The sequence below is a fragment of the Strongylocentrotus purpuratus genome, unplaced genomic scaffold, assembly GCF_000002235.5.
Source record: "Strongylocentrotus purpuratus isolate Spur 01 unplaced genomic scaffold, Spur_5.0 spur5_scaffold_20, whole genome shotgun sequence".
In the NCBI taxonomy this organism is placed as follows: domain Eukaryota; kingdom Metazoa; phylum Echinodermata; class Echinoidea; order Camarodonta; family Strongylocentrotidae; genus Strongylocentrotus; species Strongylocentrotus purpuratus.
The window spans coordinates 39869499-39896789 of record NW_022145606.1 but is presented as its reverse complement, the minus strand read 5'-3'; the positions used below and the strand labels follow the sequence as shown (position 1 = coordinate 39896789).

Below are 27291 nucleotides of genomic sequence, written 5' to 3'. Positions count from 1 at the left end.
TTTAAATGTCCAATTCTCTGCTGCAACTGTAAGTCAAATATATAATGTATTTTTTATGTAAATGTATTCTTATTCATAATTAGGTGCATCGTGATAAGTCATACTGCATGATAAAACGCTCAATAAGTATGATACACTATTCTATGTTTGCCTATTACTACGGTCTCAATCAAGGTATTGCATAACAGTAACACGAACCATGATTTGAAACAAAATAATAACAAAATACTTATTTTTAAAAGGCCTTAGGGCCTATTCATTTTAATAGATAAAAGAGCGAGGGACATCCAATATAAGCATGTAGCCTATGTAAAACAAAGGATCTATTTATTTAACATCGAAGATAATAAATGTATTACTTATTAATGTAACAGATTATGGGAGGGACTTCCATTTACTGGACGGATACTATTCTGAGATAAGATCAGGATACAGTCTTGATTGCTTTAATAATTACCACAAACAACAAGAGATCAACTAATTAATGTTATTTTATTCGTACAATCTGTCTTTAATTCTTTCTTTTACTCTCTCTATCTTTCTATCTTAACACTAGGTAATGACTGTCATGTTCGAGGGATCTACTTTAGCTACCGACGTGACGACCGGACTATGGTCCTGCCTGGGATCATTTTCGATGCTACATACTCTCACCATCTCAGACTCCTCTCTCAGTTTCCATCCATCTACCCATGAGCTTCCATCCGTCACAAAGCTATCAGCCGAGAGAGTGACGTCACAAAGCTACGAATGTCTGCTCTCATCGCTCCCTGGCTTGAGAGATATCGATATCACTATCGATGATGCAGAGAGAGACATACCTCAGATCACGGCTGGTCTTCTTCGGAGCGGAGGACAGCAGCTCACACACATCGACCTTACAGCACCGTCAACACTCCCATCGGAGAAGACGAGTGTATCTACTGAAACGATGAGTGGACTGGGTCTTCTGATCGGAGAAGAAACCAAGAACCTGCAGTGGCTCATTCTGACTAGGGTGAAGTGCACAGACGAGGAAGACTTGGTTCAACTTGTCGAGTGTTGCAAAAATGTGAAGACGATGAATCATCTAATGTGAGTTTACTGTACACATGTTTAGTCAGTCAATAACACAAATAATACTCATAGTGTTGGTAGCCCCAGTAATAATAATAATTGATAACAATAATAATAAAATTTACAATACTAGTTATAATACTGGTAATAACCATTAATGATAACCTGATTTTAATGCTAAGGGTATATCAAACATCTTGCACTTCAGAAAGTGTTTTCGCTCTAGTTTACAATGGGCAATTGACACCTAGCCTATAATTAAAGGCGCCTAATTATGTTTGGTGAATTCATTTTAAATATACATATACCTGTCTTATTGGATGTTTACTATTGATTTGATAACTTTGTTCATGGTTTAAAGAGAAGATTGAGACTCTGTCAGCTGGAAAGTAGCAAATTCGCCAACCTCTTCTTCATGACATCGTATATAGATGATGTAAATTTCTCAAAGCTAGCAAGCGGTCTGAATGCCGTTATGTTTAGTATATGTATCATGTTCACGAAGAAAATGAGCCGGAAATATAACAAAACTAATTATTAACGATCATCGTGTTTTCTTGCATGTGTTCAGCTGGTTTATTTTGTTTCTGTTTATCACATAAGGCCCTACTCTTTTTTCTGATCTATTTAAATGACCTCCTTAATTCCTCAATAATTGATTGTTTGCAGCTGAATTGACCACTATTTTCCGCGGAGAAAATCTTGTTTTGATTTAGTAGTAATAACTGAGAATATCACATTTAATCAGTGGTGTGATGATCTTAAGACAATAATACAATTGTTAATATTATGACAAAATTACTGTATTAGTATGAAGCCGAAACGCATGTCCTTTCATGTAGAAGGGTCAGCCTATATGAACGAACATATTAGTGTTGAAAGAAGTGCATGTAGCTTCGTTCGTTGGGGTTCGTACTCATATGTATTTCACTTTGGTAGTTCATATCCACTCTGCGTGTATTGAACTCCGCATAGCAGTAGAAAATCTGTACGGAGGGCTACATTTTGTTCTGATCGGGCTTTTTCTGTTACTACCAGTGGCGTACGAAGGATTTTTTTCAAGGGGGGGGGGGGGGTAAAATGAGGTCAAAAATTTCGCAACGACTCAGCCAGCCGCTGAATAAGGGGGGGGGGGGGTGGGGGGGGGGGGAGAGGACACTTTCTTTTTTGGTCCCGAAATTTTGTTCCGTTTTGAAAGGGGGTGGGGTAACGTCACCTGTTTTAGGTCATCCATTGGCATTTTTTAATTTTTTTTATCACATGTTCTTTGAGTCCATTTGTTGCAAGCATAAATCATGTGTTATGCAAAGACATCACGTGTGGGCTTATTATAAACGGAAATGGGCATCTTTCAAAGTTGAATGGTCACTTATCAAATCTCAGCAGGGGCATTTCTCATACCTAGAAAGCAGCACTCATCAGGGATGATAAGGGGCACTTCTTAGAACGAAAATAGCACTTATTAGACTGGCCATAGTCACTGGGGCAATTATTTATTATGTAAAATAATGAAAGGAGAGAATGTGGATATAACTGTAAAACAGTTCGAAAATCAGGCAGATAATTCCTTGCATTTAGATTTTGTCTGTCTAAGATATTTAGAGTGTAATGAACATAAACATTCTTTTGATTTGAACTTAAATTTCCTTATATCCATAGAAAATGTCATTTTCAGAGGATGCTCTGATTTTGATACGTTTTCATTTTTTCACTTATTGTAGTACTCCTAAAAGAAGGAAGGTAGAGAAAATTTTATGTTTAGAGGATGCTCAGATTTTGATACGTTTTCATTTTGTAACTTATTGTAGTACTCCTATTAAGAAGGAAGGTAGAGAAAATTTTATGTTCAGAGGATGCTCTGATTTTGATACGTTTTCATTTTTTTTCTCACTTATTGTAGTACTCCTAAAAGAAAGAAGGTAGAAAAATTTTATGTACAGAGGATGTTCTGATTTTGATACGTTTTCATTTTGTAACTTATTGTAGTACTTCTTAAAGAAGGAAGGTAGAGAAAATGTTATGTTCAGAGGATGTTCTGATTTTGATACGTTTTCATTTTGTAACTTATTGTAGTACTCCATAAAAGAAGGAAGGTAGAGCAAATTTTATGTTCAGAGGATGTTCTGATTTTGATACGTTTTCATTTTTTGCACTTATTGTAGTACCCCTAAAAAGGGGAAAGATTATGAATCAAAGTTGTCAGAAGTAAATTTTCATTATACTTCCAGTCTCTGAATTGTTGTTTATCTTTTAATTTTCTTATGTTTAAAAAAAAAAGACTGAGGTATTTGTTTTTGTGAAGGATTCTAAGGATCTGAGGATTCTAAAAGTCATATTTTTGACTTGCAAGACAGCAACATTACACTCATTTAGTTCATTGGCAGTGGAGAATAGTACTTTTAGTTTAGTTCTGGATGCAGGATTTGGCAACGCTAAAGAATGTATTCAGATGTAAACTGTAGATCTCATAAGAAACCATGCGCATACCTTCAACAGGTGTCTTCCTTTGTAAATTTCAATAAGCCTTTATAGAAATGTACTTGCTTGAACTCTTGAACTTAAGATGTTGCACCATCTATCTCTATCTCTCTTTCTGTTACACTCCCTGCTATATAAATTAATGTAAATCGTTGCTCTCGTATTTTAAAGGGTCTTGAGAGGATTTATTTTGGCCACAATGCTGTTGCCCGTGGCTTGTCGGTCGTGTCGTTACTCGACCTTTGTGTTTGATGTTTGTGTTTTTGTATGTGTGTTAGTTGTATTTATATTGAAAAAATCTTCCACAGGTAGTTCGTCGTCTTTTTTCGTCTCGGTACTCTCGTCTGATGCAGGGTGACATTACTTTTATTTCAATGAATTTTCACGGCCTAGCAAATGATAAGAAAAGAGAAGATGTTTTGTTATATTTGAAATCTAAACAATATGATGTATGTTTTATTCAAGACACCCATTTCACTCCTGACATAGAAACAGAAATATGTCGCAAATGGGGAGGCAAGTGTTTTTTCTCTTATCATACATCCAGCTCTAGAGGAGTAGCAATTTTGTTTAAGGATGCTATTCCGGTCAAAGTTAATCAAAGTAGAATAGACAATGGTGGAAACTTAGTAGTTTTAGATTTGACATTATATGAGTACGACATTACACTGGCGTCTTTATATGGCCCGAACACTGATAATTCAACTTTTTATACTGATTTACAACGTATCATAACAGAGTTCGAAAATCCACATGTTGTTATTTGTGGAGACTGGAATTTAGTGCAGGACCAGACCCTTGATACTCATAATTATGTTCATGTAAATAATCCTAGGGCGAAACAGCAGGTTAAAAATATGAAGGACGAATTAGATCTATGTGACCCATGGAGAATTAGATATCCTCTGAAAAAATATTACACGTGGCGCCAGCCGAACCCTTTTAAACAAAGTAGATAAGACTTTTTTTTATATATCATCAAAATTACTATCATTAGTTCATAAATCTGATATTTTATCTGGCTATCGAACAGATCACTCATTAGTTCGTCTTAGCTTGTCTTTAAATAAAATTAAACGGGGTCCAGGAATTTGGAAATTTAATAATTCTCTATTAAAAGATGAAAATTTTGTGTCAAAAATTATAAAAATTATAAAAGAGACAATTACATTTTATGCAAAAGATGAGGTAGAGTTTGATGAAAACGATAACATAGTTGGAAATTGTGAATTGTCTATCAATGACCAATTATTTTTTGAAACTTTGATAATGCTATTGCGGGGTGAATCTATATCCTATGGCTCGTTCATTAAGAAGCAAAACATCAGTCGGGAAAAGAAACTGGAAAGAAATATCGAAGTACTGGAACAAAGACTAGTGACATCGAATGATAAGACCGCATTAATAAAAGAATTAAGTGACAAAAAATCACAACTTGAAACCTATCGCTTAAAAGTAAATGATGGAATTATCATGAGATCTAGAATCAAATGGATGGAGCTGGGAGAAAGGTCATCAAAATATTTTTTAAACTTGGAAAAACAGAATAAAGTAAATAAAGAAATACGGCAATTGTCAACAGAAAATGGAGATGTTATTAGTGGACAAGATGGTATATCTAACGAAATCTTTAAATTTTATTCAAACCTATATAAGGCGAAAGACACTGAAGAGGTAGACATAGACACATTATTAAACTATCCAGATATTCCTAAGTTAACTCCAGAATTGTCCACATTATTAGAAGGTCCTTTGAGTGAAAGTGAGGTTTGTTTATTGCTAAAAAGTATGAAAAATAATAAATCCCCTTGACAAGATGGCTTCACCGTTGATTTTTTTCTTTTCTTTTGGCAATATCTTAAAACGTTCATTATCAGATCTTTGAACATTTGCTTATTTTACAGGAGAATTGTCGCAGTCACAAAAATTAGGAATTATCACTTTAATTTCTAAAGGAAACAAGCCTCGACATTTATTAAAGAATTGGCGTCCTATTTCACTTTTAAATGTTATATACAAAATAGCATCTGGGTGCATAGCTAATCGATTAAAGCAAGTATTGCCCCGCTTGATACATGAAAATCAAAAAGGATTTTTGAAAGGCCGTTTTATCGGAGAAAATATTCGTTTACTTCATGATATATTATTATATAACGAACTTAATGATATTCCAGGCATGTTGTTGATGATTGATTTTGAAAAGGCCTTCGATTGTATATCTCACAAGTTTCTTATCAATGTCCTTGACTTTTTTCATTTTGGGCCATCGCTTAAAAAATGGATTAATCTATGTTATCAAAATGCTTCTTCTCGTGTCACAGTAAATGGTTTTTGCACAGAAAGATTTACTATAGGACAAGGGTGTCGTCAAGGAGACCCATTATCTCCATATCTGTTTTTACTTGTTAGCGAAATATTAGGAATTTTGATTAGACATTCCAATGATTTAATTGGCTTGCATCTACAGGGAAAAAATTGTAAACTACTACAATACGCAGATGACACCATTTTGACACTTAACGGTACAAAAGAAGATTTACAGAGCTCACTAAAAATATTGGGTGATTTTGAAGAAATGTCAAACCTAAAGATCAATATTACAAAAACTCATGTGATATGGATTGGGAAAAATAGAGCCTGCAAAAAACAGCTAATGCCAGAGCACAAACTAAATTGGGTATCAGAAGGTTATTCGAGATACTTAGGAATAGATTTTTCGGTTAACTTAGTAGAGATGGTAAATCATAATTATACTGAAAAAAATAAAGATATAAAACGCCAAATTATTTCATGGTCCAAACGAACCTTAACTGTCCTCGGAAGAATAACTGTAGTCAAATCTTTGTTGGTGCCAAAATTGAACTATTTGTTGCTTTCACTTCCAGAACCGAATTCGCAAATTATGAAAGAGATAAATCGTTCTTTGTATGCATTTATATGGGGTAACAAACCTGATAAAATCAATAGAGAACAAATGTGTCAACTGTATAATAAAGGTGGGGTTAATATGATTGATATTTACATGCATGCTAAATCCCTGAAAATATCATGGATTAGAAGATTTGTAACTAATTCTCAGATAAAAAGTTTCACTTTTCACATGTTCAATTCATTCTTGCCCCAAACCTATTTTTTTCACCTGTAAATGGGCTCACATTATTTTAGAAAATTAGCAGACTTGACTCCAAATCCATTTTGGAAAGAGGTCCTTTTCGCTTGGTCAGACTTGGTCGAACTTCTTATTGACGACATTGCAAGTCAACCTCTCTGGAATAACCCCCACATTAAAATAAATGACAAAGTGGTATTTTGGGGGGCTTGGAATTTACGAGGAATACGTTTTGTGAATGACATCCTAAAAATAGATGGTTCTTTTTGTTCATATTTTGAGTTTCAACGGAGATTTGACATACAAACAAATCTCCTCCAGTACTATGGTCTTTGTAATGTAATTCGGTCAGGTTTTAAAATGACTACACATGTAGCTCCTAGTAAGGCCTTAGCACCTATCATTCCCGAAGCCGTGCACCTTAAGGTGAAATCAAATGTTGGTTGTTCACATAATTATCAGTCTTTGCTAAAAAACAAAGTAAAAGAATGTAAAGCCCTTACAAAGTGGAAAAGTTTTTTAGATTTTCAAGATGTACTTTGGGGTTCGTACTGTCAAATTCCATTTCAGTCATCAATAGATATCAACGTGAGGTGGTTTCAAATTAAGATTTTAAATAGAATATTATATATGAAGGACAGTTTGTTAAGATTTGGTGTAGTGGCTGACAAGAAGTGTACTTTTTGTAGTAACAATGATGAAACTATCATACATGTTTTTTGCTTTTGTAACTATTCTAATGAAGTATGGTCGAAGTTAGAGTTCTGGATATTTCGTAATACGGGGGAAAGGATCAAATTTACAAATCAAAATAAATTGTTTGGATTTTGCGGTAGCAATAATAATGCACTCAACTGTGTTCTGATGGTTGTAAGACAAGAAATATTTTCAGCTAAATTACGAAATCAACTACCATCATTTGATATAATTTTATCAGCTGTAAAACGTTATTATGAAATGGAAAAATATATATATCAAACAAATCTCAGAGAGAATAAACTAAAAAAGAAATGGTTTCACTTTAGAAAATATTTTGAGAGTGTTGGAAATGTGCTAACATAAACATGATCATGTATTTTATGTTTGGTATTTTTTTTGAATTATATATTCAAAGTACTAATTTGTCATAAATGTTTGTTTTTATCTGCCACAAAAGTTTTTGGCCGTGATGATTATTATCTGTGTCAAGCCATTATGTATGGAAATTATTTCTTTAATTATTTGTATATGATATATGGATGTTCTGTATATGATGAAATTTGTTTTGAAAATAAAGAACCCTGTGGAAGGGGGAAAAAAAATTATTTATTATTTTTTAATCAAGTTTTATTTAAAATAGAGGGTAGGTACATTCATAACAAAACACATAAATAATATTCAGGTGATCGGTACACTTTAACCGTTCATGTAATCATCTACAAATGGATTTAATTAACATCTTCTTTCCATTTCTCTCTTTTTAACCCAATTTACACATTATTTTTATGTTGCAGGCTTCTTGGCTGTGGTACAAACGCAGACGGTAGACTAAGCCGTCACATCACTGGTCTTCACAATCCAAAGAAGTCACTCGGGGTGATTGCCTTGCATGTAAGTTACTTACTAAGTATATCGATTGCTACATGAATACAAGGGTTCTGGGACAATTAACTATTGGACAATCATCCCCCGGCCAATTACAAACGGGACAATTAATCCTTAACCCTAATAAGGGCGGGGGGGCATTATGCCCCCCCCCTCCACGATTTTCCCGATTGCTCGGGAACGCATATGGATGGCGCCCCGCCGCTCGCTGACTTTTTTCTTTCGAGTCTTGCGCAACTGTTGAAATAATTTTTTTGAAAATCGAACCTACGGTTACAAGGTCACGTGACCTTTTGTCTTTGCATGTCAGCCTGAAAATCGCTCATTTTCGTGATTTGTGTACAAAACATATGGAAAAGTCATTTTTCCTAAAAACAGATCAAACATGGGTTATTGGGTCTTGTTTAAAGTTTAGGTGGTTGTTTTTGAAGTCAAAATAGTTGAATTGTAGTAAGAAATGAAATAAAACAACAAAAACAATGAAATACATAAGTTAAAAAAACAATGAAATACATATTTAAAAAAAACAATGAAATACATAAGAAATTATCAAAACAAGGGATAATATAAGGAATAAGCTGGCTCTTCCAAATTTTTTGTCGTATTGTTATTGAGAATGGTCTAATGAATATATGTAGTGAAAAAGAATGCTTAAATATGAATAATATATGATTTATGGGTAAAAATGTGATTTTTATGACTTTATTTGCATAAATTACCATAAATATGCAAATGAGTGAATTTTTCAAAAAATTGAAATTATCATATTATTTTATACACTTCACTTGACATGCGTGCAAATTTTGGCGGCAATCGGCCGCTTTGCGGCCGAGATCTTAAGGGGAGCCATAATGGCCCCCCCCCCCCCGGCCCTACTAAGACCTCAAATAGCCCGGCCTTTTTAGGGTTAAGGACAATTACCCCCCCCCCCCCCGAAAATTACACTCTCGGACAATCATCCCCTCCCCAGGACAATTAACCCCCGAAACAATTTAAACCGAAGTATTATCACGGGTGAACTTTAAAGGTGGTAATTTTCCAGGGGGGAGGGGGGGGGGGGTAATTATCATAGGGGCTGATTTTCAGAGGTAGGGGGTAAATGTCCTCGAGGGTAATTTTCGGATGGTAATTGTCCTTAGGGGAATGTTGTCCTTGGGGGTAGTTTTCCGGGCGTGATTGATTAGGGGGTAAATGTCCTGATACGGAATGCAAGTACATCTTTAAACAGTGTAACATAAATTTATTTAAATGTATATCATGTGTATATCGTGCTTGAAAAATATAGTGGCATCCTTTTTATTGTTATAGTATATTGGATGTAGGTGCTGCATGTACATGTAAACTACAATATTATAAGATTATGCTTTCGATGACCCTACATTAATAAAAGATTGACAATAAAATTGAAAACATAAAAACAAACCGTGAATTGCCGGTATGTTCAGGGCCATCCACCAACCCACCGCTCCGTCATTTAATGCAATAAAGAGACAGGTTGCCTGTGTACATGAAAAAATAAGCCATTCGCAGATCAAAATTTAATGTATGTAATACAAAGAGATTGATCTATTGGCCATATTTATTTATATCATCTTTACCGTTTTATTTAAAGCAGGCTTTCCTCTTTAGTTTAAAAAACTGCTATCCCTGAGCGCTCTCCACAATAAAACAACGCATATAATTTATGTGTCGACCTGGTTAACTCATAAATAGCACACTAAACAAAAATAAGGAAAACAAAGATTAATAACATAACAAAGATATAATATTATGAATTCAAGATATTGTAAACAGTCACTAATTTTGAGCATATAGTATGATCAAAACATTCAGTCGGTAAATTATTTAATTGTCCAATAACTGATTACAGCCGTTGAAAACAAAATGAGGTAATAGACAGAAGAATAATATATGGGGATAGATTGAGGAAAAGCAAAGAAAGCTGGTAAAGATAGAGCGAAAGAGGAGAAGAGAGAAAGAGAGGAAGAGGGAGGGGGAGGGAGAACAATGTACGTGGGTAACATGAAACATGAGTCAGCTAAAACGGATGCCTCTAGAAAAGTGTACATGTACTTAACAGAATACACGGGGGGATGAAGGAGATCAGAGAAGGAGCTAGAAAGAAAGGAACAAAAAGAGAAAGGCAGCTAAACATTTGAGTGATGGGACTTATATCTGCTCGGCATTTAAGTGATTCCATTGTTTTGTACGGAAATCCATTACTATATTTTGCCAGAGTTACACAGGCGAATGTTGCTGTCTGACTTGTTAATTTTGCATATAATTTTCAAATGGGAATAGCTTATTGGTCGATTTTAATCAAGAAACATTGTTTTACAGCTTAATTAATATCTTGACATTGTGAGGGAGTTATACTACATAAAGATGTTTGTGGAGTCATTGTACGTTGGGACTTCATCACAGCAAAGTTCAAATGTGTTTATATTTTGTGTAAAGTTTGCGTAATGTTTATTCTGGCTACGTGGATCTGAAGTTGTTGTTGTTTGTTTTCTTCTTTTTATTACAACCCGTAACCTTCTTGTCGTAGAATAACGGTCAAAGGGCTCTCAATTAGACCAGACATTTTGTTACAGAAAGATACATTCAGGGAGATAATGGTTTCGTGAAGTGGAGAGTACATGTATGTAAAAAGTCTACTCACTTATTTTGCGCCCTTTTCGGCGCGTTTGAGAAAGCTCGGTATGAATGATCGATGTTACTTTACTTATCTGATAATTAAGATTGTGTATTCATGGATGTGTTTGGAAAGTGAATTTTACAATCGCATCGAATAAATGGGCGGCTCCTAGTCGTCGGGCAAGCAATAACTAATGATAGTTTACAGTGTATAAGTGTGTTTAATGTGTTTAGAATGCACGTAAGGTTCTAGCTCTGGGATAAGGTTTTAAAGGGGTGAATGGATTAGGAAAAATTTGAAGAAGTTATAAAATAGAACACTCGTTTCATGAGGGGAGAAGGCAGTGATTTTTGTAAAGAACATGTATAGCACTAATTTAATAGAATAGTTTTTTGGAAGGCTTCTGAACTCTAATGTCAACTTAAAATCGAAGGTGCATTCCTATAAATTCTACCCATTTCCAATATGTGTTGTTTATTATGTGGCTGACATATTAAATTACTTTCTAATTCCAGGATGATGGTCAACTCCTTGTAGAGAAATGCCAGCTATCTACCGAAATGACCGAGAAGTTATGGTCCTGTCTTAGATCATTCACCTCACTGAACCATCCCACCATCTCAGACTCCTCTCTCAGTTTCCCTCCATCTCCTCCTAAGCTTCTATCGGTCACAAAGCTATCAGCCGAGAGAGTGACGTCACAAAGCTATGAAGGTCTGCTCTCATCGCTCTCTGGCTTGAGAGATATCGATATCACTATCGATGATGCAGAGAAAGACATACCTCAGATCACGGCTTGTCTTCGTCGGACCGTAGGACAGCAGCTCACACGCATCGACCTTACAGCACCATCATCACTCCCATCAGAGAAGAACAGAGTATCGAGAGAGACGATGAGAGGACTGAGTCTTCTGATCAGAGAACAAACCAAGAACCTGTATTGGCTCATTCTGACCAGGGTGAAGTGCACAGACGAGGAAGACTTGGTTGAACTTGTCGAGTGTTGCAGAAATGTGAAGACGATGAATCATCTAATGTGAGTTTATGGTACAAATGTTTAGTCAGTCAATAACACAAATAATACTCATAGTGTTGGTAGCCCCAGTAATAATAATAATTGATAACAATAATAATACAATTAACAATACTAGTTATAATACTGGTAATAACCATTAATGATAACCTGATTTTAATGCTAAGGGTATCAAACATCTTGAAATTCAAATGGTGTTTTCGCTCTAGTTTACAATGGGCAATTGACAACTAGCCTACAATTAAAGGCGCTTAATTATGTTTGGTGAATTCATTTTAAATATACATGTACCTGTCTTATTGTATGTTTACTATTGATTTGATAACTTTGTTCATGGTTTAAAGAGAAGATTAAGATTCTGTCAGCTGGAAAGTAGCAAATTCGCCAACCTCTTCTTCATGACATCGTATATAGAGGATGTGAATTTCTTAAAGCTAGCAAGCGGTCTGAATGCCGTTATGTTTAGTATATGTATCATTTTCACGAAGAAAATGAGCCGTAAATATAACAAAACTAATTATTAACGATCATCATGTTTTCTTCAATGTGTTCTGCTGGTTTATTTTGTTTCTGTTTATCACATAAGGCCCTACTCTTTTTTCTGATCTATTTAAATGACCTCCTTAATTCCTCAATAATTGATTGTTTGCAGCTGAATTGACCACTATTTTCCACGGAGAAAATCTTGTTTTGATTTAGTAGTAATAACTGAGAATATCACATTTATTCAGTGGTGTGATGACAATAATACAATTGTTAATATTATGACAAAATTACTTTATTAGTATGAAGCCGAAACGCATGTCTTTTCATGTAGAAGGGTCAGCCTATATGAACGAACATATTATTGTTGAAAGAAGTGCATGTAGCTTCGTTCGTTGGGGTTCGTATTCATATGTATTTCACTTTGGTAGTTCATATCCACTCTGCGTGTATTGTACTCCGCATAGCAGTAGAAAATCTGTACGGAGGGCTACATTTTGTTCTGATCAGGCTTTTTCTGTTACTACCAGTGGCGTACGAAGGATTTTTTTCAAGGGGGGGGGGGTTAAAATGAGGTCAAAATTTTCGCAACGACCCAGCCAGCCGCTGAATAAGGGGGGTGGGGGGTGGGGGGGGGGGGAAGAGGACACTTTCTTTTTTGGTCCCGAAATTTTGTTCCTTTTTGAGAGGAAGTGGGGTAACGTCACCTGTTTAGGTCATCCATTGGCATTTTTAATTTTTTTTATCACATGTTCTTTGAGTCTATTTGTTGCAAGCATAAATCATGTGTTGTGCAAAGACATCACGTGTGGACTTATTATAAACGGAAATGGGCATCTGTCAAAGTTGAAGGGTCACTTATCAAATCTCAGCAGGGACATTTCTCATACCTAGAAAGCAGCACTCATCAGGGATGATAAGGGGTACTTCTTAGAACGAAAATATCACTTATTAGACTGGCCATAGTCACTGGGGCAATTATTTATTTATTTATTATTTATTTACTCAAGTTTTATTTAAAATAGAGGGTAGGTACATTCATAACAAAACACATAAATAATATTCAGGTGATCGGTACACTTTAACCGTTCATGTAATCATCTACAAATGGATGTAATTAACATCTTCTTTCCATTTCTCTCTTTTTAACGCAATTTACACATTATTGTTATGTTGCAGGCTTCTTGGCTGTGGTACAAACGCAGACGGTAGACTAAGCCGTCACATCACTGGTCTTCACAATCCAAAGAAGTCACTCGGGGTGATTGCCTTGCATGTAAGTTACCTACTAAGTATATCGATTGCTACATGAATACAAGGGTTCTGGGACAATTAACCATTGGACAATCATCCCCCGGCCAATTACAAACGGGACAATTAATCCTTAAGGACAATTACCCCCCCCCCCTGAAAATTACACTCTCGGACAATCATCCCCTCCCCAGGACAATTAACCCCCGAAACAATTTAAGTATTATTACAGTGAACTTTAAAGGTGGTAATTTTCCAGGGGTGGGGGGGGGGGGGGGTAATTATCATAGGGGCTCATTTTCAGAGGTAGGGGGTAAATGTCCTCGAGGGTAATTTTCGGGTGGTAATTGTCCTTAGGGGGATGTTGTCCTTGGGGGTAGTTTTCCGGGCGTGATTGATCAGGGGGTAAATGTCCTGATACGGAATGCAAGTACATCTTTAAACAATGTAACATAAATTTATTTAAATGTATATCATGTGTATATCGTGCTTGAAAAATATAGTGGCATCCTTTTTATTGTTATAATATATTGGATGTAGGTGCTGCATGTACATGTAAACTACAATATTATAAGATTATGCTTTCGATGACCCTACATTAACAAAAGATTGACAATAAAATTGAAAACATAAAAACAAACCGTGAATTGCTGGTATGTTCAGGGCCATCCACCAACCCACCGCTCCGTCATATCATGCAATAAAGAGACAGGTTGCCTGTGTACATGAAAAAATAAGCCATTCGCAGATCAAAATTTAATGTATGTAATACAAAGAGATTGATCTATTGGCCATATTTATTTATATCATCTTTACCGTTTTATTTAAAGCAGGCTTTCCTCTTTAGTTTAAAAAACTGATATCCCTGAGCGCTCTCCACAATAAAACAACGCATATAATTTATGTGTCGACCTGGTTAACTCATAAATAGCATACTAAACAAAGATAAGGAAAACAAAGATTAATAACATAACAAAGATATAATATTATGAATTCAAGATATTGTAAACAGTCACTAATTTTGAACATATAGTATGATCAAAACATTCAGTCGGTAAATTATTTAATTGTCCAATAACTGATTACAGCCGTTGAAATCAAAATGAAGTAATACACAGGAGAATATTAAATGGGGATAGATTGAGGAAAAGCAAAGAAAGCTGGTAAAGATAGAGCGAACGAGGAGAAGAGAGAAAGAGAGGAAGAAGGAGGGGGAGGGAGAACAATGTACGTGGGTATTACATGAAACATGAGTCAGCTAAAACGGATGCCTCTAGAAAAGTGTACATGTACTTAACAGAATACACGGGTGGGGATGAAAGAGATCAGAGAAGGAGCTAGAAAGAAAGGAACAAACAGAGAAAGGCAGCTAGACATTTGAGTGATGGGACTTATATCTGCTCGGCCTTTAAGTGATTCCATTGTTTCGTACGGAAATCCATTACTATATTTTGCCTGAGTTACACAGGCGAATGTTGTGACTTGTTAATTTTGGATATAATTTTCAAACGGGAATAGGTTATCAGTCGATTTTAATCAAGAAACATTGTTTTACAGCTTAATTAATATCTTGACATTGTGAGGGAGTTATACTACATAAAGATGTTTGTGGAGTCATTGTACGTTGGGACTTCATCGCAGCAAAGTTCAAATATTTTGTGTAAAGTTTGCGTAATGTTTATTCTGGCTACGTGGATCTGAAGTTGTTGTTGTTTGTTTTCTTCTTTTTATTACAACCCGTAACCTTCTTGTTGTAGAATAGCTGTCATAGGGCACTCAATTAGAACAGATATTTTGTTACAGAAAGATACATTTAGGGAGATAATGGTTTCGTGAAGTGGAGAGTACGTGTATGTAAAAAGTCTACACACTTTAATATTGTGCGCCCTTTTCGGCGCGTATGAGAAAGCTCGGTTTGTATGATGGATGTCACTAAAGATTGTGTATTCATGGATGTGTTTGGAATGTAAATTCTACAATCGCATCGAACAAACGGGCGGCTCCTAGTCGTCTGGCGAGCAATAACTAAAGATATTTTACAGTGTAGAGTATACCGGTGTGTTTAGTATGTAAGTAAGGTTCTAGCTCTGGGATAAAGTTTTAAAGGGATGAATGGATTAGGAAAGAGTTAAAGAAGTTATACAAAAGAACGCTCGTTTCCTGAGGGGGAGAGGGCAGTAATTTATTTAAAGGACATGTATAGTATTTAATATAATTTTTATTTATTTTTGGCTTCTGAATTCTAATGTCAACTTAATATACCAAGGTGCCTTTCTTTAAATTCTAACCATTTCCAATATGTGTTGTTTATTATGCGGCTGACATATTAAACTACTTTCTAATTCCAGGATGATGGTCAACTCCGTGTAGAGAAATACCAGCTATCTACCGAGATGACCAAAAAGTTGTGGTCCTGTCTTAGATCATTCACTTCACTGAACCGTCTCACCATCTCAGACTCCTCTCTCAGTTTCCCTCCATCTCCTCCTGAGCTTCCATCCGTCACAAAGCTATTAGCTGAGAGTATGACGTCACAAAGCTATGGAGGTCTGCTCTCATCGCTTCCTGGCTTGAGAGATATCGATATCACTATCGATGATGCAGAGAGAGACATACCTCAGATCACGGCTTGTCTTCGTCGGGCCGGAGGACAGAAGCTCACGCAAATCAACCTTGTAGCACCGCCATCACTCCCATCAGAGAAGAAGAGTGTATCGAGAGAGACGATGAGAGGACTGGGCCTTCTGATCAGAGAACAAACCAAGAACCTACAATGGCTCTGTCTGTCTAGAGTGAAGGGAACAGACGAAGAAGACTTCGTTGAACTCGTCGAATGTTGCAAACATGTGAAGACGATAAATCATCTAATGTGAGTTTATTGTACAAACCTTTAGTAGGTGAATAATATTAATAATCATAATGTTGGTAGCCCCAATAATAATGATAATAATAACAATAATAATAAAATTAACAATACAAGTTATAATACTGGTAATAGCCATTAATAATAACCTGATTTTAATGCTAAGGGTATCAAACAACTTGCACTTCAGATGGTCTTTTTGCTCTAGTTTACAATGGGCAATTGACACCTAGCCTTTAACTAAAGGCGCTTAATTATGTTTGGTGAATTCATTTTAAATATACATGTACATGTACCTGTATTATTTGATGTTTACTATTGATTTGATAACTTTGTTCATGGTTTAAAGAGAAGATTGAGACTCTGTCAGCTGGAAAGTAGCAAATTCGCCAACCTCTTCTTCATGACATCGTATATAGATGATGTAAATTTCTCAAAGCTAGCAAGCGGTCTGAATGCCGTTATGTTTAGTATATGTATCATTTTCACGAAGAAAATGAGCCGGAAATATAACAAAACTAATTATTAACGATCATCGTGTTTTCTTGCATGTGTTCAGCTGGTTTATTTTGTTTCTGTTTATCACATAAGGCCCTACTCTTTTTTCTGATCTATTTAAATGACCCCCTTAATTCCTCAATAATTGATTGTTTGCAGCTGAATTGACCACTATTTTCCGCGGAGAAAATCTTGTTTTGAATTAGTAGTAATAACTGAGAATATCACATTTAATCAGTGGTGTGATGATCTTAAGACAATAATACAATTGTTAATATTATGACAAAATTACTTTATTAGTATGAAGCCGAAACGCATGTCTTTTCATGTAGAAGGGTCAGCCTATATGAACGAACATATTAGTGTTGAAAGAAGTGCATGTAGCTTCGTTCGTTGGGGTTCGTACTCATATGTATTTCACTTTGGTAGTTCATATCCACTCTGTGTGTATTGAACTCCGCATAGCAGTAGAAAATCTGTACGGAGGGCTACATTTTGTTCTGATCAGGCTTTTTCTGTTACTACCAGTGGCGTACGAAGGATTTTTTTCAAGGGGGGGGGGGGGGGGGGGTTAAAATGAGGTCAAAAATTTCGCAACGACTCAGCCAGCCGCTGAATAAGGGGGGGGGGGATGGGGGGGGGGGGGGGAGAGGACACTTTCTTTTTTGGTCCCGAAATTTTGTTCCGTTTTGAGAGGGGGTGGGGTAACGTCACCTGTTTTAGGTCATCCATTGGCATTTTTTTATTTTTTTTATCACATGTTCTTTGAGTCCATTTGTTGCAAGCATAAATCATGTGTTATGCAAAGACATCACGTGTGGACTTATTATAAACGGAAATGGGCATCTTTCAAAGTTGAATGGTCACTTATCAAATCTCAGCAGGGGCATTTCTCATACCTAGAAAGCAGCACTCATCAGGGATGATAACGGGCACTTCTTAGAACGAAAATAGCACTTATTAGACTGGCCATAGTCACTGGGGCAATTATTTATTATGTAAAATAATGAAAGGAGAGAATGTGGATATAACTGTAAAACAGTTCGAAAATCAGGCAGATAATTCCTTGCATTTAGATTTTGTCTGTCTAAGATATTTAGAGTGTAATGAACATAAACATTCTTTTGATTTGAACTTAAATTTCCTTATATCCATAGAAAATGTCATTTTCAGAGGATGCTCTGATTTTGATACGTTTTCATTTTTTCACTTATTGTAGTACTCCTAAAAGAAGGAAGGTAGAGAAAATTTTATGTTTAGAGGATGCTCAGATTTTGATACGTTTTCATTTTGTAACTTATTGTAGTACTCCTATTAAGAAGGAAGGTAGAGAAAATTTTATGTTCAGAGGATGCTCTGATTTTGATACGTTTTCATTTTTTTTTCACTTATTGTAGTACTCCTAAAAGAAAGAAGGTAGAGAAAATTTTATGTACAGAGGATGTTCTGATTTTGATACGTTTTCATTTTGTAACTTATTGTAGTACTCCTAAAAGAAGGAAGGTAGAGAAAATGTTATGTTCAGAGGATGTTCTGATTTTGATACGTTTTCATTTTGTAACTTATTGTAGTACTCCATAAAAGAAGGAAGGTAGAGCAAATTTATGTTCAGAGGATGTTCTGATTTTGATACGTTTTCATTTTTTGCACTTATTGTAGTACCCCCAAAAAGGGGAAAGATTATGAATCAAAGTCGTCAGAAGTAAATTTTCATTATACTTCCAGTCTCTGAATTGTTGTTTATCTTTTAATTTTCTTATGTTTAAAAAAAAAAGACTGAGGTATTTGTTTTTGTGAAGGATTCTAAGGATCTGAGGATTCTAAAAGTCATATTTTTGACTTGCAAGACAGCAACATTACATTCATTGGCAGTGGAGAATAGTACTTATAGTTTAGTTCTGGATGCAGGATTTGGCAACGCTAAAGAATGTATTCAGATGTACACTGTAGATCTCATAAGAAACCATGCGCATACCTTCAACAGGTGTCTTCCTTTGTAAATTTCAATAAGCCTTTATAGAAATGTACTTGCTTGAACTCTTGAACTTAAGATGTTGCACCATCTATCTCTATCTCTCTTTCTGTTACACTCCCTGCTATATAAATTAATGTAAATCGTTGCTCTCGTATTTTAAAGGGTCTTGAGAGGATTTATTTTGGCCACAATGCTGTTGCCCGTGGCTTGTCGGTCGTGTCGTTACTCGACCTTTGTGTTTGATGTTTGTGTTTTGTATGTGTGTTAGTTGTATTTATATTGAAAAAATCTTCCACAGGTAGTTCGTCGTCTTTTTTCGCCTCGGTACTCTTGTCTGATGCAGGGTGACATTACTTTTATTTCAATGAATTTTCACGGCCTAGCAAATGATAAGAAAAGAGAAGATGTTTTGTTATATTTGAAATCTAAACAATATGATGTATGTTTTATTCAAGACACCCATTTCACTCCTGACATAGAAACAGAAATATGTCGCAAATGGGGAGGCAAGTGTTTTTTCTCTTATCATACATCCAGCTCTAGAGGAGTAGCAATTTTGTTTAAGGATGCTATTCCGGTCAAAGTTAATCAAAGTAGAATAGACAATGGTGGAAACTTAGTAGTTTTAGATTTGACATTATATGAGTACGACATTACACTGGCGTCTTTATATGGCCCGAACACTGATAATTCAACTTTTTATACTGATTTACAACGTATCATAACAGAGTTCGAAAATCCACATGTTGTTATTTGTGGAGACTGGAATTTAGTGCAGGACCAGACCCTTGATACTCATAATTATGTTCATGTAAATAATCCTAGGGCGAAACAGCAGGTTAAAAATATGAAGGACGAATTAGATCTATGTGACCCATGGAGAATTAGATATCCTCTGAAAAAATATTACACGTGGCGCCAGCCGAACCCTTTTAAACAAAGTAGATAAGACTTTTTTTTATATATCATCAGAATTACTATCATTAGTTCATAAATCTGATATTTTATCTGGCTATCGAACAGATCACTCATTAGTTCGTCTTAGCTTGTCTTTAAATAAAATTAAACGGGGTCCAGGAATTTGGAAATTTAATAATTCTCTATTAAAAGATGAAAATTTTGTGTCAAAAATTATAAAAACTATAAAAGAGACAATTATATTTTATGCAAAAGATGAGGTAGAGTTTGATGAAAACGATAACATAGTTGGAAATTGTGAATTGTCTATCAATGACCAATTATTTTTTGAAACTTTGATAATGCTATTGCGGGGTGAATCTATATCCTATGGCTCGTTCATTAAGAAGCAAAACATCAGTCGGGAAAAGAAACTGGACAGAAATATCGAAGTACTGGAACAAAGACTAGTGACATCGAATGATAAGACCGCATTAATAAAAGAATTAAGTGACAAAAAGTCACAACTTGAAACTTATCGCTTAAAAGTAAATGATGGAATTATCATGATATCTAGAATCAAATGGATGGAGCTGGGAGAAAGGTCATCAAAATATTTTTTAAACTTGGAAAAACAGAATAAAGTAAATAAAGAAATACGGCAATTGTCAACAGAAAATGGAGATGTTATTAGTGGACAAGATGGTATATCTAACGAAATCTTTAAATTTTATTCAAACCTATATAAGGCGAAAGACACTGAAGAGGTAGACATAGACACATTATTAAACTATCCAGATATTCCTAAGTTAACTCCAGAATTGTCCACATTATTAGAAGGTCCTTTGAGTGAAAGTGAGGTTTGTTTATTGCTAAAAAGTATGAAAAATAATAAATCCCCTTGACAAGATGGCTTCACCGTTGATTTTTTTCTTTTCTTTTGGCAATATCTTAAAACGTTCATTATCAGATCTTTGAACATTTGCTTATTTTACAGGAGAATTGTCGCAGTCACAAAAATTAGGAATTATCACTTTAATTTCTAAAGGAAACAAGCCTCGACATTTATTAAAGAATTGGCGTCCTATTTCACTTTTAAATGTTATATACAAAATAGCATCTGGGTGCATAGCTAATCGATTAAAGCAAGTATTGCCCCGCTTGATACATGAAAATCAAAAAGGATTTTTGAAAGGCCGTTTTATCGGAGAAAATATTCGTTTACTTCATGATATATTATTATATAACGAACTTAATGATATTCCAGGCATGTTGTTGATGATTGATTTTGAAAAGGCCTTCGATTGTATATCTCACAAGTTTCTAATCAATGTCCTTGACTTTTTTCATTTTGGGCCATCGCTTAAAAAATGGATTAATCTATGTTATCAAAATGCTTCTTCTTGTGTCACAGTAAATGGTTTTTGCACAGAAAGATTTACTATAGGACAAGGGTGTCGTCAAGGAGACCCATTATCTCCATATCTGTTTTTACTTGTTAGCGAAATATTAGGAATTTTGATTAGACATTCCAATGATTTAATTGGCTTGCATCTACAGGGAAAAAATTGTAAACTACTACAATACGCAGATGACACCATTTTGACACTTAACGGTACAAAAGAAGATTTACAGAGCTCACTAAAAATATTGGGTGATTTTGAAGAAATGTCAAACCTAAAGATCAATATTACAAAAACTCATGTGATATGGATTGGGAAAAATAGAGCCTGCAAAAAACAGCTAATGCCAGAGCACAAACTAAATTGGGTATCAGAAGGTTATTCGAGATACTTAGGAATAGATTTTTCGGTTAACTTAGTAGAGATGGTAAATCATAATTATACTGAAAAAAATAAAGATATAAAAAGCCAAATTATTTCATGGTCCAAACGAACCTTAACTGTCCTCGGAAGAATAACTGTAGTCAAATCTTTGTTGGTGCCAAAATTAAACTATTTGTTGCTTTCACTTCCAGAACCGAATTCGCAAATTATGAAAGATATAAATCGTTCTTTGTATGCATTTATATGGGGTAACAAACCTGATAAAATCAATAGAGAACAAATGTGTCAACTGTATAATAAAGGTGGGGTTAAGATGATTGATATTTACATGCATGCTAAATCCCTGAAAATATCATGGATTAGAAGATTTGTAACTAATTCTCAGATAGAAAGTTTCACTTTTCACATGTTCAATTCATTCTTGCCCCAAACCTATTTTTCACCTGTAAATGGGCTCACATTATTTTAGAAAATTAGCAGACTTGACTCCAAATCCATTTTGGAAAGAGGTCCTTTTCGCTTGGTCAGACTTGGTCGAACTTCTTATTGACGACATTGCAAGTCAACCTCTCTGGAATAACCCCCACATTAAAATAAATGACAAAGTGGTATTTTGGGGGGCTTGGAATTTACGAGGAATACGTTTTGTGAATGACATCCTAAAAATAGATGGTTCTTTTTGTTCATATTTTGAGTTTCAACGGAGATTTGACATACAAACAAATTTCCTCCAGTACTATGGTCTTTGTAGTGCAATTCGGTCAGGTTTTAAAATGACTACACATGTAGCTCCTAGTAAGGCCTTAGCACCTATCATTCCCGAAGCCGTGCACCTTGTGGTGAAAACACATGTTGGTTGTTCACATATTTATCAGTCTTTGCTAAAAAAACAAAGTAAAAGAATGTAAAGCTCTTACAAAGTGGAAAAGTTTTTTAGATTTTCAAGATGTACTTTGGGCTTCGTACTGTCAAATTCCATTTCAGTCAACAATAGATATCAACATGAGGTGGTTTCAAATCAAGATTTTAAATAGAATATTATATATAAAGGACAGTTTGTTAAGATTTGGTGTAGTGGCTGACAAGAAGTGTACTTTTTGTAGTAACAATGATGAAACTATCATACATGCTTTTTGCTTTTGTAACTATTCTAATGAAGTAAGGTCGAAGTTAGAGTTCTGGATATTTCGTAATACGGGGAAAAGGATCAAATTTACAAATCAAAATAAATTGTTTGGATTTTGCGGTAGCAATAATAATGCACTCAACTGTGTTCTGGTGGTTGTAAGACAAGAAATATTTTCAGCTAAATTACGAAATCAACTACCATAATTTGATATAATTTTATCAGCTGTAAAACGTTATTATGAAATGGAAAAATATATATACCAAACAAATCTCAGAGAGAATAAACTAGAAAAGAAATGGTTTCACTTTAGAAAATATTTTGAGAGTGTTGGAAATGTTTGGTATTTTTTTTAAATTATATATTTAAAGTACAAATTTTGTCATAAATGTTTGTTTTTATCTGCCACAACAGTTTTTGGCCGTGATGATTATTATCTGTGTCGAGCCATTATGTATGGAAATTATTTCTTTAATTATTTGTATACGATATATGGATGTTCTGTATATAATGAAATTTGTTTTGAAAATAAAGAACCCTGTGGAAGGGGGGAAAAATATATATATATATATTTATTTATTTATTATTTTTTTATTCAAGTTTTATTTAAAATAGAGGGTAGGTACATTCATAACAAAACACATAAATAATATTCAGGTGATCGGTACACTTTAACCGTTCATGTAATCATCTACAAATGGATGTAATTAACATCTTCTTTCCATTTCTCTCTTTTTAACTCAATTTACACATTATTTTTATGTTGCAGGCTTCTTGGCTGTGGTACAAACGCAGACGGTAGACTAAGCCGTCACATCACTGGTCTTCACAATCCAAAGAAGTCACTCAGGGTGATTACCTTGCATGTAAGTTACTTACTTTAGTATATAGATTGCTACATGAATACAAGGGTTCTGGGACAATTAACTATTGGACAATCATCCCCCGGCCAATTACAAAAGGGACAATTAATCCTCTAACCCTAATAAGGCCGGGGGGGGGGCATTATGCCCCCCCCCCTCCACGATTTTTCCGATTGCTCGGGAACGCATATGGATGGCGCCCCGCCGCTCGCTGACTTTTTTCTTTCGAGGCTTGCGCAACTTTTGAAATAATTTTTTTGAAAATCGGACCTACGGTTACAAGGTCACGTGACCTTTTGTCTTTGCATGTCAGCCTGAAAATCGCTCATTTTCGTGATTTGTGTACAAAACATACGGAAAAGTCATTTTTCCTAAAAACAAATCAAACATGGGTTATTGGGTCTTGTTTAAAGTTTAGGTGGTTATTTTTGAAGTCAAAATAGTTGAATTGTAGTAAGAAATGAAATAAAACAACAAAAACAATGAAATACATAAGTTAAAAAAACAATAAAATACATAAGAAATTATCAAAACAAGGGATAACATAAGGAATAAGCTGGCTCTTCCAAATTTTTTTTGTCGTATTGTTATTGAGAATGGTCTAATGAATATATGTAGTGAAAAAGAATGCTTAAATATGAATAAGATATGATTTATGGGTAAAAATGTGATTTTTATGACTTTATTTGCATAAATTACCATAAATATGCAAATGAGTAAATTTTTCAAAAAATTGAAATTATCATATTATTCTATACACTTCACTTGACATGCGTGCAAATTTTGGCGGCAATCGGCCGCTTTGCGGCCGATATCTTAAGGGGGGGCCATAATGCCCCCCGGCCCTACTAAGACCTCAAATAGCCCTGCCTTTTTAGGGTTAAGGACAATTACCCCCCCCCCCCCCCCTGAAAATTACACTCTCGGACAATCATCCCCTCCCCAGGACAATTAACTCCCGAAACAATTTAAACCGAAGTATTATCACGGGTGAACTTTAAAGGTGGTAATTTTCCAGGGGGGGGGGGGGTAATTATCATAGGGGCTAATTTTTAGGGGTAGGGGGTAAATGTCCTCGAGGGTAATTTTCGGATGGTAATTGTCCTTAGGGGGATGTTGTCCTTGGGGTAGTTTTCCGGGCGTGATTGATTAGGGGGTTAATGTCCTGATACGGAATGCAAGTACATCTTTAAACAGTGTAACATAAATTTATTTAAATGTATATCATGTGTATATCGTGCTTGAAAAATATAGTAGCATCCTTTTTATTGTTATAATATATTGGATGTAGGTGCTGCATGTACATGTAAACTACAATATTATAAGATTATGCTTTCGATGACCCTACATTAACAAAAGATTGACAATAAAATTGAAAACATAAAAACAAACCGTGAATTGCCGGTATGTTCAGGGCCATCCACCAACCCACCGCTCCGTCATATCATGCAATAAAGAGACAGGTGTGTACATGAAAAAATGAGCCATTCGCAGATCAAAATTTAATGTATGTAATACAAAGAGATTGATCTATTGGCCATATTTATTTATATCATCTTTACCGTTTTATTTAAAGCAGGCTTTCCTCTTTAGTTAAAAAAAAAAAACTGCTATCCCTGAGCTCTCCACAATAAAACAACGCATATAATTTATGTGTCGACCTGGTTAACTCATAAATAGCACACTAAACAAAGATAGGGAAAACAAAGATTAATAACATATAAACAAAGATATAATATTATGAATTCAAGATATTGTAAACAGTTACTAATTTTGAGCATATAGTATGATCAAAACATTCAGTCGGTAAATTATTTAATTGTCCAATAACTGATTACAGCCATTGAAAACAAAATGAGGTAATACACAGGAGAATAATAGATGGGGATAGATTGAGGAAAAGCAAAGAAAGCTGGTAAAGATAGAGCGAACGAGGAGAAGAGAGAAAGAGAGGAAGAAGGAGGGGGAGGGAGAACAATGTACGTGGGTATTACATGAAACATGAGTCAGCTAAAACGGATGCCTCTAGAAAAGTGTACATGTACTTAACAGAATACACGAGGGGATGAAAGAGATCAGAGAAGGAGCTAGAAAGAAAGGAACAAAAAGAGAAAGGCAGCTAAACATTTGAGTGATGGGACTTATATCTGCTCGGCATTTAAGTGATTCCATTGTTTTGTACGGAAATCCATTACTATATTTTGCCAGAGTTACACAGGCGAATGTTGCTGTCTGACTTGTTAATTTTGCATATAATTTTCAAATGGGAATAGCTTATCGGTCGATTTTAATCAAGAAACATTGTTTTACAGCTTAATTAATATCTTGACATTGTGAGGGAGTTATACTACATAAAGATGTTTGTGGAGTCATTGTACGTTGGGACTTCATCACAGCAAAGTTCAAATGTGTTTATATTTTGTGTAAAGTTTGCGTAATGTTTATTCTGGCTACGTGGATCTGAAGTTGTTGTTGTTTTTTTTCTTCTTTTTATTACAACCCGTAACCTTCTTGTCGTAGAATAACGGACAAAGGGCTCTCAATTAGACCAGACATTTTGTTACAGAAAGATACATTCAGGGAGATAATGGTTTCGTGAAGTGGAGAGTACGTGTATGTAAAAAGTCTACACACTTATTTTGCGCCCTTTTCGGCGCGTTTGAGAAAGCTCGGTATGAATGATCGATGTTACTTTACTTATCTGATAATTAAGATTGTGTATTCATGGATGTGTTTGGAAAGTGAATTTTACAATCGCATCGAATAAACGGGCGGCTCCTAGTCGTCGGGCAAGCAATAACTAATAGTTTACAGTGTATAAGTGTGTTCAATGTGTTTAGAATGCACGTAAGGTTCTAGCTCTGGGATAAGGTTTTAAAGGGGTGAATGGATTAGGAAAAATTTGAAGAAGTTATAAAATAGAACACTCGTTTCATGAGGGGAGAGGGCAGTGATTTTTGTAAAGAACATGTATAGCACTAATTTAATAGAATAGTTTTTTGGAAGGCTTCTGAACTCTAATGTCAACTTAAAATCGAAGGTGCATTCCTATAAATTCTACTCATTTCCAATATGTGTTGTTTATTATGTGGCTGACATATTAAATTACTTTCTAATTCCAGGATGATGGTCAACTCCTTGTAGAGAAATGCCAGCTATCTACCGAGATGACCGAGAAGTTGTGGTCCTGTCTTAGATCATTCACCTCACTGAACCATCTCACCATCTCAGACTCCTCTCTCAGTTTCCCTCCATCTCCTCCCGAGCTTCCATCCGTCACAAAGCTATCAGCTAAGAGAGTGACGTCACAAAGCTACGAAGGTCTGCTCTCATCGCTCCCTGGCTTGAGTGATATCGATATTACTATCGATGATGCAGAGAGAGACATACCTCAGATCACGGCTGGTCTTCGTCGGATCAGAGGACAGCAGCTCACACGCATCAGACTTAGAGCACCGTACACACTCCCATCAGAGAAGAACCGTGTATCGAGAGAGACGATGAGAGGACTGGGTCTTCTGATCAGAGAACAAACCAAGAAGCTAGAGCAGCTAGAACTGTACTGGGTGAAGTGCACAGACGAGGAAGACTTGGTTTACCTCATCGAGTGCTGCAGACCGTGCGTGAATATGATGTCACACGTGTGGTAG

The 27291-nt window shown here is 35.3% G+C and overlaps 1 protein-coding gene across 1 annotated transcript; it reads left to right on the top strand.

Moving 5' to 3' along the window:
* The first annotated feature begins 797 nt into the window (after nucleotides 1-797).
* Nucleotides 798-27291, top strand: LOC105441905. Its single transcript, XM_030993936.1, has 8 exons — nucleotides 798-1074; nucleotides 8137-8233; nucleotides 11381-11901; nucleotides 13561-13657; nucleotides 15981-16501; nucleotides 23548-23644; nucleotides 26764-26825; nucleotides 26991-27291. Exons 1-8 carry the CDS (start codon nucleotides 932-934, stop codon nucleotides 27289-27291), a joined length of 1839 nt encoding a protein of 612 aa, XP_030849796.1. The 5' UTR covers nucleotides 798-931.